General features: G+C 36.0%; 2 protein-coding genes and 1 pseudogene across 6 annotated transcripts; 2 read left to right on the top strand and 1 right to left on the bottom strand.

Moving 5' to 3' along the window:
- The first annotated feature begins 1,611 nt into the window (after nt 1–1,611).
- LOC105135925 (serine/threonine-protein phosphatase 7 long form homolog) lies at nt 1,612–5,403 on the top strand. 5 transcript variants are annotated; one of them, XM_011041036.1, is made up of 7 exons: nt 1,612–1,752; nt 2,077–2,163; nt 2,271–2,915; nt 3,130–3,297; nt 3,386–3,775; nt 3,860–5,007; nt 5,100–5,403. In XM_011041036.1, the coding sequence occupies exons 2-6, from the start codon at nt 2,080–2,082 to the stop codon at nt 4,976–4,978; spliced, it is 2,406 nt and encodes an 801-aa protein (XP_011039338.1). In that variant the 5' UTR covers nt 1,612–1,752; nt 2,077–2,079; the 3' UTR covers nt 4,979–5,007; nt 5,100–5,403. The 5 variants fall into 5 exon arrangements, with proteins under 5 accessions (XP_011039338.1, XP_011039336.1, XP_011039334.1 ...); XM_011041034.1 differs by having other exon boundaries at nt 2,048–2,163; nt 5,137–5,403; XM_011041032.1 differs by having other exon boundaries at nt 2,048–2,163.
- Nucleotides 5,404–8,310: 2,907 nt separating this feature from the next.
- On the bottom strand, nt 8,311–10,232 carry LOC105135924 (protein DGCR14-like). Its single transcript, XM_011041031.1, has one exon. The coding sequence runs from the start codon at nt 10,045–10,047 to the stop codon at nt 8,503–8,505; it is 1,545 nt and encodes a 514-aa protein (XP_011039333.1). The 5' UTR covers nt 10,048–10,232; the 3' UTR covers nt 8,311–8,502.
- A 3,016-nt stretch (nt 10,233–13,248) lies between these two features.
- LOC105135923 (probable WRKY transcription factor 20) lies at nt 13,249–17,038 on the top strand (annotated as a pseudogene).
- The last annotated feature ends 1,038 nt before the right edge of the window (nt 17,039–18,076 follow it).

Genomic DNA, 18,076 nt, shown 5'->3' with positions numbered 1-18,076 from the left:
TCTTGACTTGGTGACAATCCTTATCTTCTTGTCTGAATAACCTTGATAACGTCAAAATTTGAACTAGACTTCCATATGAAAATTCTAGGAAATTATCTTAGCTTTTTAGAAAAAAAAAATTAAGGTCATTTGGACTTCTAGTACTCGAGATATGGGTTGAATACTGAACAACATTTGGACTGCATGACATATTCAAACTTTTACGTTGTTGCTAAAATTTGAACTTCCAAACAGCAGAATTAAGTCTTGACTTTTCATGAAAATTTTAGGCTTATGTCTTAGATTTCCATTCATATAAAGTAGACCTAAATCTGAGATATACAGCTCCAGATATGACCCAATTACTGTACAGTATTCCAGTTTGAATTGCACCAGCATCTTTTTTCTAAGTTTGACCCTCTCTCTCCCCTTTCAATTTCAATACTTCAACTCATCAATCAATCCTTTTATTTATGTGATAGGCCTGCATTTAGAATGAATATTTACTATAAATTAAAGATACCTTATCGTATCAGATTTGTTATTATAAAACATGTTTTAGTTAAGGAGTTATTGATACTTTAAGTGCAAAATGATGATATAAAACTTTGATAAAAATACACTTTTAAATATTAATCATTAAACAAAGATTTTCTCTCTCTTCAATTGAAATTAGACAACTCTCTCTCTCCTTTCTGAAACCCAAAGAATGAAAAATAAGATAAATGGAGTTTTAGATACTAGGATTTTTAAAACTGAAAGGACTAAAGATGAATTAGTAAAATAGTAGATGAATCAAAGAGAACTTTTGCCAATTTATAAATGGCCACTAAGGTTTTACATTTGTAAGGGACTAAAGATGTATTAGTAAAATAATAGATGAATAAAAAAAAAACTTTTGCTAATTTATAAATGACCATTAAGTTTTTACATGTTTTTTTTAACTTTGTTATTTATCTTTAAATCTTGCCCCTAACAAATTTGAAACAAACGGTCATCATTTTAGCCAAAAAATGATCTAATTAAGAAACAAAATTTAAAAATTAAATTAAAATAAAAAAAAATATAATACTACTATATTCCATAGTAAAAATATAAAGGGATGATTTATGAAATTTACACTATAAAAGTACCACATGATTTAGGTTCTTTTAATTAATTTTTCAACCTACCCTTTGCCATGAGTCAAAATATTTTTTCTCAATATAAAAAATAAATATTTAAGATTTTTTAATGTATTTTTTAATATAAATAAATCTCAATTTTAAATTAAAAAGTTGATACATGCATTTAATTAAATAAATCAATAACCAACTATTTCAATAAGTACAAAAAAGTTGCAATTTAAATATTGATTTGAAAAAATTGGTAAATAACTATACATTAAAAAATTTAATTTTATAATATGAATAATGTATACCGTTTGTATTTAATAATTTTATATTTTAAAAATAATAAAACAAGAATGCTTCTTGATATCATTAAAAAAAGGGTAGTTAAGTTGCCCATTCAAGAAACAATAGATAGCCCAAACATATCATTAAAAATTGGGGCTACGACTAGACTACTGAAAAAGTGACACGTGTATAGGGACACGCGTTCAACCCAAAACGAGAGGCTGGTTTAGTTGTAGGTTTTGATATCACGTCGCTTCGATGCTTAACCCGTCGTTTTGTTTTCGAAGCAGTTCCTTCCTGGTCGTAGCGGGAGATAAATCAGAACTCTTTCTCCGTCGTCGTTTTGCTAAAAATTTATCCCAGTCTCCCTTTTCAGGTTCGTAATTCCTTTATCCCCTATTCCTCCTCCTCCTTGTTTTTTCATTTTCCCGGAAGCTGCAGCCAGAGCTAGTTACTACAACCACGGTGTTGGTTTTTCTTAGTTTTAATTTTTTTAACTTATTTATTAGCCAATAGGAACAATAATCTAGGTTAAGCAAATTAAAAATTGGATATCCATGGAAGATTTCGATTCAAGTCTAATTCATTATTATCATTACAAAATATTAATAATAACTGCAAGCTAGTTGTTGAAAGAGGCGTTTTGGATGGTTAATAATGAGTTCTTGCAGTTGCTTACGTTGGTGGTGGTGGGAAACAGTGAATGGATACGAATCCCGGACCCATTGATGGTAGTGTACTGTATGATCAAGACAAGCATGTCTCCTCAGCAGTTTGGGATGGCCAGGTTGGTGTTTTTGTGGAAACATAGTGTCTTACTTTTCATGATCATTACTTTAAAGCACATGCATTGTTTGCGCTCTGCTAAGACTTTGTTTATGTGGTGGTGTCCAGGAGCGTGGTGCGCTAAGATGCCATGAACACACCTCGAAGCTGGGTGAATGGAAGCTAACTCCTAAACAAATCGAGTTGGTGGAGAAAGCTGGATTTGGTTACTTGAGAAAGATTCCGGCTATTAGTCTTGACAATCCTCTAATCTCAGCTCTTGTTGAGAGGTGGAGGAGAGAGACCAACACGTTTCACTTCACTGTTGGTGAAATGACTGTTACTCTTCAAGATGTTGCATTGTTGCTCGGACTTGCGATTGATGGGAAGCCTGTTATTGGAATGACACACACCACTTGTGCCTCGGTTTGTGAAAGGCTTCTAGGGAAAGCACCAGACTCTAACTACGCGAGTGGCGGGATGGTGAAGTTAAGTTGGTTGAAGGAGTTCTTTTCTCATTGTTCTGAAGATGCACCTATTGAAGAAGTTGAGCATTGCACTCGTGCTTATCTTCTGTACCTTGTGGGCAGTACAATATTTTCCACAACCACTGGGAATAAGGTTCCAGTAATGTACCTCCCTTTGTTTGCATATTTTGAAGAAGCTGGGGAGTATGCCTGGGGAGCAGCAGCATTAGCTTTCTTGTATAGAGCACTCGGCAATGCATGTGTTAAATCTCAAAGTACCATTTGTGGTTGCTTAACATTACTGCAGGTTATTTATTTATGTTTTAACTATAGGTTGCTTAACATTACTGCAGGTTATTTATGTTTTAACTATGGCTATCCATTGATCATCTTGGAGATTGGCGTGTCCTTTATTTATTTATTTTTCTTTGTCAGGATGTGTGCTGCAAGGATTTCTTTCAGCAACTGATTTCATCCTAGGATAAATAATATTGGTATTGACTGGTTCTTGCTTTCTGTAGTGTTGGAGCTACTTTCACCTGAATGTGGGCCGACCAAAGCTTAATCGGGACCCCATCCACGATCATTTTCCATTTGTACTTAGATGGAAGGGAAAACAAAGCGGGCCAACAACAAACCGTGATGTTGTTTTCTACCGCAAGGCACTGGACTCATTGAAAACAACTGATGTAGGTTTTTACTGCTTTCAGTTCAGTTCTTATTCCACTTACTGAATAAAAAAAATTCTAATTCAACTGGCATGGTGTTGACACACAGGTGGAGTGGCTTCCTTACAAAATTATGGACAGTACTGTAATACCAAAAGATATAAAAAATACTTTGATTTTAGGGAGATCAAAGACAATGCTCATATGCTTCGACAAGGCAGAAAGACACCTTCCTGATCGTTGCCTAAGGCAATATGGCATGCTTCAACCAATCCCAGAAGATGTGGAGCGGTGGCTGAGAAAGAGTCGAGGAGTTGATGGTGGGGTTGACTTGTCTGGGAAAATGGAGTCGGAGCTTAATGAATGGATGGATCGTCAACTCCATATTGTGGATGGGGATGATGGTGTGGATGAAAGCGACTACATGCAATGGTACTGGAAAATTACTCGCAAAGTTGTTGGAAGGCCAATCTCTCTCTCATCTGAGTTCCAAAGGACGGTAGGACTATGCTCAAACTTCAATTTTGCTATTACATTTACTTTTTATAATAATCTTTAATGGTCTATTCTTTAACTGTTGCAGATCTCTGGTCTAAGGGAAATTGCTTATTTAGCGGATTCATTCTCAACAAAAGGGTTGCATGGACGGCAATTTGAGTCAATTTCGAGGATCAGGTTTATTGCACAGGACTGTTTGAGGGACCAGATTGAATGTCCAGCCACACCTTCAGTCCCCCCTCAAATTGAACAAGGTAAAAGGTCAAGGGGGAAGGAGAGGATAAGAAGGAAAGGTATTGGGAAACGCAGGAGAAAGGGTGATCTAATGGAATATCAGGAAGCAAGTGAGGATGACCAGCCTCAGTTTTATGGTGCAATTATCGAGGCTGATCAGTTGCACTTGCATCAGGCAGATGGTGAGGTTGGTCAGTTGCTGTTATGCCAGGCAGCTGATAACTTTGATCCTCAACAGCTGTCTCATGCAGCTGGCGAGGGTGATAGTGAAGAGCTGCCAAATGTGGTTAATAAGGAAGATGGTGCAAAGCTTAGCAATGCTACCAAGGACATTATTGACTCTCAATCTTGTAGAGACTCTGACAATGTGAATGACTCTCAGCCTTGCCATGCAACTATTGAGGTCAACGAGAGAAAAATATATGGTGAGGCAAGTAAAGTGTTTGATGATTCCCAATCCTGTGAGCCAACAAATATGATGAATGACTCACAAACTTGTCAGGCAACAATAAGTGATCATGATTCTCAGCTTCCTGATGCATCGGACAAGGTCAATGACTCCGGACTCTTTGATGCAACAATTAATGAGGTTCAGCCCAATGGTGCTATTGATGAGATCAATGATCTGCATATTTCTGACACAACAAATGCGGTCAACGATTCGCAGCTTCCTGACACGAATGAAAGGCTCAAAGCCTCGCAGCTTCCTTATACAATCCAAGAGGAAAATGACTTGCAGCTTCCAGATGTAATTAAAGAAGCCAATGACTTGCTGCTCCCTGATTCAATTGAAGAGGCAAAAGACTTGCAGCTTCCTGATACAGAAGATGAGGCCAGTGATTCAACTCTCTTGGATGCTGCTGACAAGATTGATCAACCAAAAGCCAAAGCTACAATAGAGGATGTTCCAGCATCTCTTGATACTGTTGAGGATGCTGCAAAGCAGGGTGATAAAAGTGTTGGAGCATGAAAAGAAGGCCTTGCCATGATAATTCTTCTGTAGGTACTTTAAATATGCTTGCTATTTTCTACCTCATGTTCCTTAATCTTTAAGCAAAACATTTTGATGTTTGCCATGCATTTCATTGCAGATTAATAAGCAGTAAAATGTTCATTTTATTCTGGCAGCAGCTCAAGGGCAACACCTTAAGTGTCTGAAAATGGGGGACAACCAGTAGTTGTAGAAGAATACTCGCACCAAGACTCTAATATTCATGATAACATGAGGCTTATAGAATTAGGTCATTAATATAGGGGTGTTGAAAGTTATTTTCCAATTGAGAAATTCAAATTATATTTTGAAGATGCTCATCTAATATTTCACTAAATTAGATTCCTGCCTATGGTTGGTCGTGATCTGGCTTTTATATGCATGGTGATGTGGTGTTGATAAAATTCAGTGTTGCCCTCATTGCAAGTTCTGTGTGTCTGCTTCTCTTGATTAGATTGCACCCACATTCTCATTATTTAAGTTAGAGAAGCATCTGATAAAAATATTTTCGATCATGACTGGGATTATAGAATTCAACTCCACCTTTTATGTGTCTTGTTATTGCTTGTGTTTAGCTATATCAGAGAATGTAGCGGTACTGTTTCTCTCCTCAACAGTAGAAACTCTTGCTTTTGATGCGAGGCATCTATTAGTCACTACTTTATTCATTTTTCAAGTCTTAATGCCTTTATGAATTGAGTGACTTAGCACTTATTTGGCAGAGGAGGCGCAGTGCTCCCTACTGTCTGTTTGGGTTCTATTGCATTGTATGCATGCGTAGGCACAAGCAGTATGACTCGTGTAAGATGTGCTGTACCATTATTTTAACAGTTCCTTTCTTTTGGTCGGGAAAGTTCATGGAAGCATCCAAGTGGTTTAATTATGTGTCGAAGATGATATGCAGGCTTTGTTTGGAGTCTTTGGACAGGGGAGGGCAAATCATTAGAAAGAGCTAAGGATTTGGGTTTCCCCTTTTTAATTATTTCAATCAGTCTTTTTTTCCCTTGGTTCTTTCTGAGTTTTGCTCGACATGCGATAGGTTTTTTTATCTTTCCCATCATCTCTTGCTATAAATGGTTTTCAACAACTAAGCTGCTGTGAACTTAAAATGTTTTGTAATTTAAATGGCGAACATTAGCTGATTAGATCTAGTGATAACAATGAATATCCATGAATTGAGTTTTATATTATCCATACTTGAACTTAAACCTAAAATAATCATTCAAACCTGATCCTGATTGGGTTTTGGGTATTCATAACCCAAAGCCGCCCTAACCAACCTAAAATGAAACCAAACCTAAATGTTATAATTTATTACATAATTAACTTGATATATAAGGTTATTTATTTATTTTGAGTCGGTTTTAGCTGGTTTCGGCTTGGGTGGACTATACCCAATATTAAACTTGATTGTTTCCCCAAAGGTTTTACCTGAATGGGGTTGAGTGGACTAGTTAGTATCTATACCCCATATGAAACCTGATTTTTTCCGTTAAGGTTTTACCCCAACCGATCGAGTCTAAAAGCCTCTGTTATACAAGGTGAAATAGCCATCCATAATCAGATTCTGTTATATAAAACCATTCTGACGACCAATCTTCACCATTCAAGAGTGCACTGGTCTGGGGTGTAGCAAAACCTCCATCAGAAGAGAAATTTCAAGTCATGTCTAGGATGGTTTCTGTAACCCAATTAATTGAAGTCAAGGTTTATTTCAAATTTCCAACTTTTTTTAAATTAATATGCAAAAATCTTGCACTTTTTATATAATATCACAGGGAACAATTTCTAGACGTGGCATAGCTTCATAATAATTGAATGGTGTGAATAATAATAATAATAATAATAACTCTGTAAAGCTACCCAACAACTAGAAGGAACCTAGAAATAAATAACTGAAGGTGTGAAGAACTTGATTCCGAGAAAGATTTGAGCAGTGATTAATTACCTACCTGGCCAATACTGTTACCATTGACATGAATGTTACTGCAATTCAAATCTCTGTGAAAGAGGCCAGCAATCATGCAAATGAAGAAATTCCAACCACTCTCAAGCCTGCTCGGACCACATCTTCAACGCTTTCAAATTGAGGGAGCTCAGCAATGATGTGCTTGTTCTTGTCCAATGATCTCAGCAACTGAACCTCCAAGTGAAGCCGATCGATGAGTAGAAAACAAAAATCTCATCCTTAGCATGGAATACACAGTATATATTTTATTCTGGCTTGTTCTCTATAATCAAACAAACAGATTTAATTTGTATTCCTGACTCCAGACGTGTCTGCGCTTAAAGCAATGGAGTTTTGAGCATGTTCACTGTCCTCCTCGTTCATGGGTTACCCGTGCTTGCCTCCAATGCCCTATAACTTGAACATGGAAGCACTTTCTAAAACCATCCTGCTACTTGTTGCCTGTCCAGCAGAAGGACTATATCATGGAGTGTCGATGGTGGTCAAGATATATAAACTGTGATTGACAACATGTTATCTCAACTGGACCTTCACCTGACAAGCCCCTGGTTACCAGAAAAGTACATTGCCTCTGGATTCCACTAAAGTATGGCCATCACAATGGTAACATTTGGCCCAGAAGATGATAACTAAGTCGCTTCCCATGGTGACATTCCACAACTAAAAGGTGAGGATTGCTCCAACCATCGACCACATCTCAACGATGGCGCACAGAGGGTCCAAGTAAAGAAGTTACTAGTCGTTCATAATAATCTCTGCTTAACTAATAAACTTCTATAATAATGTCTTCTTAATTATGAACATTAAGCACTGCAGTCCATTAACAATGAAATCATTTTCTATATTTATTATCATCTGCAGAACCCTGTTTGCTAACACTGTAATGAGTGAAGCATAAACATGGCAGCAGCCTTGAAATCTGAGAATCATATTAATAATCGCAATCGATTATTGTTTGAATTGAAGGAGTTATAGAATATTAAGTATTTTGTTTTGCATTTCAGAAGCACCATTCGTATTGGCCAGACTACCCTTGACAATCAAAATGAATTTATTGACTTCTATCAAGCAACCTACTAACTAGAACAATAAGTTGATCCAACATGAGGATCCAATTAGATGTCCTCAAGAAATTTAAATTGTACATCAAATAATTCAATGTTTCCTGCCATCCTCACACTTATCCAGCATAACCAAAACTGAGAATTGACAATGTCTGACCGGCTTACCAAAACAGCGAACTTGAATCCTAGACATCTTTCCTTCAAACCACACACACACACACAAAAATAAAAAATAAAAATGGAACCCTTAAATTGTAAGAGCAGTTATTGAGTACTAATTTCCCGCATGACACATCCTTCATAATTTCTTCTTTTCATTAAACCCACAAGTTATATAGAAACAGAGGAAAAAAGAAAACAAAGGCGGGGGTACATGGTTCCTTAAAAACAAAAGGCATCATTTATAGCTAATAAATGCTGCCATTACACAAATGCTTGGCAGAATATAACACTATTGAAAAGATTACAGTTTACCAAGGAGGATTAGAATTCTCCCTTACAGAAGGTGACCTGGAACTTATGCTCCCATCTCTTCCAAACCTCGAGATACTCCTTCCACTCTTAGGAGTACCAACTCCTGGACTTGCCCCTCTATAACTGGCACGGAGGGTTTCATCTACAGAGGATGAAGACCTGGAAATTGCATTCCTCACAAACTTCTGTGCAGCAGGAGAGAGCGTCCGCACACTTGGACTAGCGCTCCCCCCTCTACTTGGAGAGGGCAATGGTGGCTTTTGAAACATCTTTGACTTCTCCCTCAACCTTCGCGAAGCCTCCCTCGACAATGAATGGGCCTTCACATCCCGTGCAGGTGGATTAGGGATTTTAAAATGCGGCCCATTGCCACTACCACCAATATCAATTGGGGTATCCTCAGGTTCCAACCTCATTGGTGTCCCTTCAATCTCACCCCAAGTAATAAATGGTGACTCATCAACTCCAGGAGCCGGTGATGGTGTCCTAACAAAACTATACCCATCATCTGCCTTCTTCCCTGATTCCACATAAAACCTATCTGGTGTCCTCCTCAAATCCTCCAAATCATACTTCTTTGCCTTATCCCCGTCCCTATCATACATAGGAAGTGGAGTAGCCCCAGCTACAGGAGTATAAAGCACCTCAACAACACCATCATCTCTTGGCCTAGTATCCAACATCTTACCATGAAAACGTGTGCTGGACCTATTGATTTCTTTAGTCAAACCCTTCAATCTAACAGCCTGTTCCTCCTCAGTCAATGGAGCCTCACCCCTATCAGCCGGATGATACATCAGCAAATTCTTCGCTGTGTACTTCCATCCTTCCAATGTGCTCGGTGGCTGATCAGAAGTTCCAAAACCATCTGTAATCCTATCCCTCTTCGCATCCCCAATCAGTTTAACATCCTCCTTTTCACCTTCTAACAAATGCTCATATCTCTCCTTCCTTTTCCTATTCACTTTCTCCAATATCTTTGAAAAGCTATCGTTATCCTCACTCGTATATCTCCTAAAAAATTCGTCTAAACTCAAATTCTTATCAACAGCAACTTCATTCTCATTAGACTCTGCATTACCAGATAATCCCCTATCCATAACAACGCTAGGTGTTTGCATCCTGCTATCAAATTCATCAAATGGAGTAAGACTACGCATAAAAGTAGAACCTGGGGTTTGGGTTCGATTTCTACTCCGAAAGCTTCCGTCGGAGCTGGGATTGTTTAACTTTTTGCCACGGCGCTCCATAATCTTCAACTGGGCATCTCGAATTTGGATCGGATCGCCCGATTTCATAGCTTCGAGCCAATCAAGACGGTCACGTAGCTTCGAGATATCAGGGAAGAAGTCGCGCTCGATGATTTTCTCGATGGTGGCCACATAGGTGTCCTCGTCAAGAACTGTGGGGTGTTTACTAGGGTTTATCGGGGTGTTGTTGATAGAGGAGGAATTGCTGGAGATCTGGAGGGTATTTTCGGAATTTGAATATGGTGACGGAGATGAAAGGTGGCGTGGTGAGTGTCCTGGAGAGAGTAGCATGATGATTTAGAATGAATTAGGGTTAGTCTTTCTACAAGCAACTGATTTGAGTGATGGAAATTGGGAGATTTTGAAGGTTAGGGTTAGGGTTCTTTAGGCTTTTGAAGATCGTAGACTGAGAATGGATGCGCGAAAACCGTGTGCGAGTGACGTGACTAGGATTTGTGTCCCTTTATTTATTATTTATCATTATCATTATTATTATTAATGGTTCTGGAAGAGAGCAGGAAACGACGGCGATCTAACGGTCATGATGAAATCCTTATAAAATAGCCGACATGTCCAATCGCTCCTCCACGTGGGGATACGGATGCCAAAATCTCGACACCCCACAGTTAAAGAGTGTTTATATATATATTGTCTTAAAATTAATTTCTATCCATGTTAATTCGATGCAAATACTTTTTTTTTAATTGATATGGGGTGTTCGAGTCAGCTTACACGTACCATGACTAATCCCCACGGCTCATTGAATATCCTGCAAGCCTAGTGAGCAGGTAAGGCATCACGGGAGTGACAGACATGTATAATAAGACTCGAACCCAGATGCGAAGGAAGGAGACAAGCCCTTCCCACCATTGAATTAGAACCTTACTTGATGATACAAACACTTTTATATACACTGATTAAAGACACTCATCATCGTAATAGAAGATTACATAAAGCTTATATGTTAAATGACTCTCCATACCCTGTCACAATGGTTCTATTCAAAAGATCAATCCACGTAGTAACATTCAGAAGTGTGAGTTTAATCTCACCAATATGTGTCTCATGCCTTCATTGCATAACTAAAACTCAATCCAAGCACACATTACTGTCTTCCCTTATAAAAACAAGTGTTGAAAATAAATAAACAAACATGTTTATGGAACTTTATCAAGGTTTGATGTCGAGATGTCTCATGATCACAATTTCGAAAATTAAATAATTTATTTATTTAAACAATTAAAATCTTTAAAAATTTAATAATTTATAATGCTTAATTAAAATGTTATTAATCTAAATATCTAACTTCTCTACTTTAGATATCATTAGAATGATGTTAATCCAACATGTATAAAACCAACTAATTATCAAGATTTCACTAAATAATTAATTCAATTTTTATTTTTTAAAATTTGAGTTACTTAGTTTTATTGGTTTTTGTAGTTCGAACCAAACTGTGAATAACATTAACTAGGTTCACACTAGCTATCTATCTCATGCTTTGCCATGGGTTGTATTTTTTTAAAAAAGAATACAAGGTATGCAAGCCGCTTCGATGTGTTTTCTTATATAAAAATATTAAAGTGTAAATCAAAAGCCTATACAAATATTTAATTAAATTAATCGACAACCATTTATGTAAATAAACAAAAAAAATTAAAGAAAGAGAAAGAGATAAATGTAATATCCATGACCTAAAAAATAAAAAAAAAATAAGAATGATTGAATAAACCCGCACCCTTAAAAAAAATATTACACCAGGTCCAAAACATCAATAATATTATTTAAACATAAATATTTTTTTAGAAATAGTATCTTGAAAAATCAAACACAAACAAAAAAATTCTAAAAACTTTTATATTAAAAAATAGCAAGCAAAACCCATGATAGATCATGAGATAGTGATAAACCTACAAGAAATTGTTTTTAAAGATAATGACAAAGCCACTATTTTTTTTTAAACTAATACATAACAATAAAATTACATGAAGCCAGACCCTTAACAAAACGAATGTTGAAAGATGAAATTAAAAAAAAATCAATTACATAAAAGGATCTAAAAAAAATTAAGGGTGAAAAAAATCATTAATTAGAGAGAAAATAAAAATTTTCAGTTGGAAAGTTAAATTGAATTGAAAAATAGCTTTAACAAAAAAAAATCAAAAGATTAAGGGTTAAATTGAAAAAAAACTTTGATTGAAGGATGCAATTGAAAGCAAAAAAAAAAAAACCTTCAACAAAAGGGTAAAGAAAAAAACATTAAAAAATAAAAAAATAAGAATCAAAATAAAATACAAAACATTTAAGAAATTGTAATTGAAGGATTAAATTGAAAAAAAAAACTTCTATAAAAAGAATAAAAACAAAATAAGAAATTAAAAGAATAAGAATTGACATTAAAAACAAAACAAAATGATAAATTATAGTTAAAGTACTAAATTGATTTTTTTTTTTTAAAAAAAATAAGAATGAAATAAAAAATTAAAAGAAAGAGAACTAAAACTATAAAAGGAATCAGAATGAAATCAGAATTAAAAGGATGTGAATTGAAAATCAAACATATAAAAAAGTATAATTGAAGGACTAGATTATAAAATAAAAAAATTTATAAAAAGAATAGTATAAAATAAAAAATTAAAAAAATAAGGATTGAAATTAAAAAAAAATAAAAAGGATATAAATATACTTTATATGTTAGGAAAAAAACAAAAAAATAAACGACTATCGATAACAATTAAATCACCATAAGCTGACATGCATCATTCTATATGGAAAAGAATATGATTGTACATCCATAAAAACAATGAAAGGTCATATTTGGTTATCGGGTGATGTCACACACCTTAACTAAATAATGTAAATACTACTTACTTGTTAGCGTGTAATCAGCATATATTAACTAATTTTTTTATTTAAATATTTAAAAATAAATATAAAAATATTAAAATATCACTAATAACCTTATTAATTATACAAAATACCTGGGTGAAAGCATAAAAGTACCCTTATATATAAAACTATTTTTTTTTGTCAAATCTAAAGCTAAATTTGTACTTATATTATAAACAATGAAAAAACTGAAAATACCCTAATAATTTTTTAAATTTTGTAAAAAGTAAAAAAGCTAATAATTTTAAATTTTATTAATTTTAAAAATAAGTATTTTTATCATTAAAAAACTTGTAAAAAGTCAAGAAAACTGTTAATCAATAATTTTAAAATTTAAAGGTAAAATAATATTTTTATTATTTATTTTTTTTTAAAAAAACTTATACACCCTAAACATAACCAATTAACCAATATAAGAAACTAAGAACCCCAGCCTCAAGATCCATTTTTTTCCCACTCCAGAGTAAATAAATAATTTTATTATAACAATCTACATTACACTGTATATATTGGCACATGAAAATACCTTTACGAGGTTTAAAGTGTTGTTAAATTATTGGAAAAATTTAAAATACAAATGTAAGTGCAATGAATCTGTCAAAAGAAACATGGATTTGTATATATGCAGGAGCAGGAGCAGGAGCACAGACTCTCTCTCTCTCTCTCTCTATGCAAGGAATCACGGAATCATTTGCTCTTGCGTTTTTTCTACTCGATACTGAAGATGCCCGTGCTGTCCCCTCTCTTTCTCACCTCTCGGACGCAGCCTGTCTGTCTGATTAGACTTTTCTTGCTTTTGTAACCTTAAAACTGCCCAAAACCCCTTCCCTCGGGCTCACCTACACCGGCTAAAAAAAAGAACAAGGTGAAACCTTCATCGGAATCTCGGTAGTCGCCAGTTGGTTCCGATGCGATCTACGGCCCTGATTGAGTCGAGAGTTAGAATTCTAGGGTTTCGCGTGGGAGTGGAACCACCTGATCATCGTCATCACCATCATAAAAATAAAAAATGACGACTGGTTAGTATTTTAGGTAATTTAAATTACGAGAGTAGAAGATATATGGTTTACTCTAGTTATTACTTTATGACTAGTTGTTCTAAGATTTTTATTTGATTTTTTTGTTCTTCTGTTTATTAGTGTTAATTTACTCTTTAATTTCTAATTATGTATGCTATTTAAGTTTTCAGCTATAATTTGCTCCTTTGGGAAAATGCAAGGGATAAATAGATAGAACTTGAATTCTGGAACCAAAAGCTGCTGCTTCTGGTCTTAGCATTGTTAAAATTATAGCAATTTACTGTTGACTGCAGCAATTTGACTTTCGTTTGATTATCAGAATTGAAATGGTTAAACCGCAAAGGTATGAACTAGTGGTTAAGGAGGTTTATTTCCCTGGTTTTTTTGGTTCTAGCCTTGGGGTTGGGTTTGAAGGAATTTATTAAATTTCTCTGAATATATGGCCTTAAGATTATTTAGGAAGAGGACTTAATCTCGGTTGATATAGGCATGATGGTGCGTCTATCAAAAAAAATAATTATCGGTGAAAAAGAAACTATTTCTTTCACTTATTTTTTGGATCAATTTTCTTGGCAACCGAGCAAAGAATATATAAATTTTTGCCTTGATCTTCTGATTAATCATGAATGGAATTTATTTACTAATATGGGTTGCTCTTAACTTTGTTTGGGAAGGGGGCGGGGGAATTATTCAACGCAAGCTCATGGATTATTTATTTACCATGGAACAGAGTAGAAGCATTACAAATTAGTTGTACATTTGAATATGTTGTGAGAGTATCCGGAAATAAATGGTTTCTGAATTGTTTGAAGCAGGCACAACTTTGAAACATTGTGGTCCATTATTTTATATGTGAAAGGGATTGTCTAGCATGTTGGTTGATTGAATATGTGCATCATTTGGCTTGTTTGCTGTTAAGGGAGTTAGTGTCTCTCTGCCAAAGATCATTGATTTGTTTGATGGGAGTGTTAATTTTCAAATAAAATGTTGATACACATCCTTTTGTGTATAACATGTAAGTCCGCTGTATCTTTTACTTGAAATATTCTAGGAATGTTGAGTTCACAGTCAGCAGTTGGGATGCAACAGCTCAAAATAAGATAAAAATGGTTATTAAAGTGCTTGGTATTTTTATTTCTACCTGTGCTTGATGCACATACAAAATTTTCATCGACATTTTCTTCATCATGCCTCAATTCAAAATCAGGTTTACCTGATAGTGATTACCATATTTTCATTGACATTTTCTTAAGTTTTCCATATGACTGAAGAAGTTTTAAAATTTTTGTTTGAAACTTGAATTAGGGGGTATCGATTGTCAATTTGTAAATTCTCACTGTTATTAATTTTACTTTGATGCTTCCTCAGGTATGAACAGCCACCACCATGTGCCATTTGTTCAAGTGTGCTGTCAATTGTATTAACAGCACCTTGAATTTATCTCTTTGGTTTCTTCTATAACTTACCAAATTAACATGGTCTCATCAGAGGAAGTTTCTCCCAAAGAATTGCAGAAAAGACAGAGCCTAGATGGTGGGACTGACACTGCACAACAGACCCGTGGCAGTGGAGGTGATGCTTCACAACAAGAAGGAATTCCTCCTTCAAATGCCCCTGAGAAACCTTTGGAGAATACTGGGGGGCGTATATTGCAGTTGGACAAAGAAGGAAGTGTTTCTTCTTTAACACCACGGAAATTGTCACATACCCCTGGCAGTGATCTCCATTCCTTGCAATCTGGTCAGGAAAGATGGAGTCCTTCTATCATGCGGGAAAAAGTGTCAGAGGATGGATATCGCTGGCGAAAATATGGGCAGAAACTTGTTAGAGGAAATGAATTTATACGGAGCTATTACAAATGTACACATCCAAGTTGTCAAGTGAAAAAGCAATTGGAGTGCTCACATGATGGGAAGCTTGCTGATATCGTTTACATTGGTGAGCATGAGCATCCCAAACCTCAACTTAACCTCCCAAAAGCAGTTGGTTGCGACCTGTCCATTGTTGAAGAAAAACCTGATAATCTTTTACTGACTGCTGTTGAAGGTAACAGGGAAAAATCACCATATTGTTCATTTTTTGCTCTTAACTAACTAGTAATCATTATTGTGTTGTCTTATGTTTTCACTAATTGATAAATGAAGAAAGTCAGGCACCTAATCCGATTGAGCCAACAACTACCTCTCAGATTTCTACTGTTACATCCAGCGAGTATGTGAAGCGTGTGCTATCAGAACCAAATAGGATAAGGGATGAGATTGATGATGATCAACGCTCAAAACAACGGTAATTTAATCAAATGTCTGTAAATTGATATTACTCTATTGTTTCAAGCACGAAAAATTATTAAAATGGCTGTAAATTTATTTTACTCTATTGTTTCACGTGTGATCTATCTCTTTTGTTTCAAATGAACACTACAGGAAGAAACGTAACTGTAATGATGATTCTACCCCTTTAGATAAGCCAACTGGTGAGCCACATCTTGTCATTCAAACAAAATGCGAGGTTGACACTGTCAATGATGGGTATCGTTGGCGTAAATATGGGCAGAAATTGGTTAAAGGCAATCCAAATCCCAGGTAACTGCCAAATTTAATGAACTCAACAAGGTTAGACCTTGGTTTATACATGTTTAGTTTACATCTCATCCCTCTGGTTGTGAATACAAGTCAGGCGATGCCTGCTTATATTGGTAGGACAATGGCGAGATTGTGATTTCTTTATGTGGAGACCAAAGTACTCGGATTACATGCTGACTTTGATCTACCCTCCATTATGTAGGAGCTACTACAGGTGTTCCAGTCTCGGATGTCCAGTTAAGAAACACGTAGAGAGGGCATATCATGACCCAAAATTAGTTATAACCAGCTATGAGGGACAACATGATCACGATATGCCTCCTTCGAGGACTGTTCCTCAAAACACAACTGGTCTCAACACTTGTACAACTACCATCCAGAATGGCGTGTCAGGTGCAAAATCAGGAGAAAGTGATGCCATCTCCCATTTCCCATGACATGGTTGCTTATAATAGTGCGGATTCCAACATCAAATCGGAGGAGAAAATGAATTCTGAGTTGAGAAATCTATGGAAAGAAAGCGTTTCAGGCCATGAAAGTGAATCAAGGGAGCAGAAAAATGGCTAGTCATGTGCCACGAAAGCAACTGATATTGTTTTCAATGCCAATCCTGTGTCAGCAGGTAGATCAACGGAGCAACATGCTGGCGAGTCAAGAACTGAATCAAAAGAGGAAAGTGCTGCTTGCGGTGTTCGTACCATCACTCCAGGTCCAGAGAGTAGTCCAAATGAACAGCACACGCTAAATTCAGAGCCTGCCCTAAGCTAATTGAAACAGATTGACTTTTAGAATCGAGGGAAACGAAGTCCAGCTCTATAAATCAGTCCTTATAGGTCAATTTATCATTAAATATAACAGGAAGTATCGGATATGTGACAGCTTTGATGTAAAAGCATTTGAACAAGGTAAAAAGATGTTCCAAACGCGAGTTACAATTCCTGGAAGCTAGTTTGGTACGTCCTGTATCTGCATTCCGTACATTTTAGTTCAGGCACTGACCACTGTCCTTACTCCTTGCAAGAAACGCTTGTCTTCGAACTGTCAAATTAATAGCTTTTGCTGTAAAGCCCATATCTCATTCGAAGCAGGCCTCATGTCTGTAAACTGACAGACAGCAAGTCGTCTTCTTTTTTTGAGCTCAACATAACAAGCGTTTCAGACCACAGATATCTCGGTAGAAGCAAAGTGCTGCTTACGAACCCAATCAGGACAATTTCGAGGAAGGGGCTGGTTCTGACAGCCTTAGCTATCCAATCTGCAACACGCTACTACTGTAACTATAACGTTAGGCATGCTATCAAGCTGGCGCTTTATATCTTCGACAATAGGACATAGGCAATAGAGGTGGAATCTTGATGGCTAATGCTTCTCCTTGCGCTATTGACCTGCACTTGCAAACAAGACCTCTACCATTCAAAACTGTTCCAATGGAATCCCTGCATGCAATGCCAGTTCTTGTAACATTTAACAAATCACAATTCAATTTCTGTTAGCGTTGTGCAGGTCTTGTCTTTCATGTCAGTGATCGAGAATCATATGAAAAAAATTCCAGCATTTCATTAGGAAACTGGTATGGGCAGAGGCTAAGAGGATGAAACCTTAGAATGGTTCCCCCAAGGCCAGGAAAAGCAAAAAAGTTCAAAGCACTGAGCTGCTGGTTCCAAAGAACTGGTTAACTTTATGAGTTGTAAAAGCGAAGTACAAAGCTGAGGCCACTGCCTTCCTCTTCAAACCATTTAAAGCTAACGACCAAAAAAAAAAACAAAAAGGAAGAAAGAAAAGAGAAAAAAGAGGAAAACCTATAGATTCTACCTCAGCTGGTTGCAGGCT

The sequence above is a fragment of the Populus euphratica genome, unplaced genomic scaffold, assembly GCF_000495115.2.
Source record: "Populus euphratica unplaced genomic scaffold, PopEup_1.0 scaffold155.1, whole genome shotgun sequence".
NCBI classification, from domain to species: domain Eukaryota; kingdom Viridiplantae; phylum Streptophyta; class Magnoliopsida; order Malpighiales; family Salicaceae; genus Populus; species Populus euphratica.
This window is presented reverse-complemented; position numbering and strand designations above follow the sequence as displayed.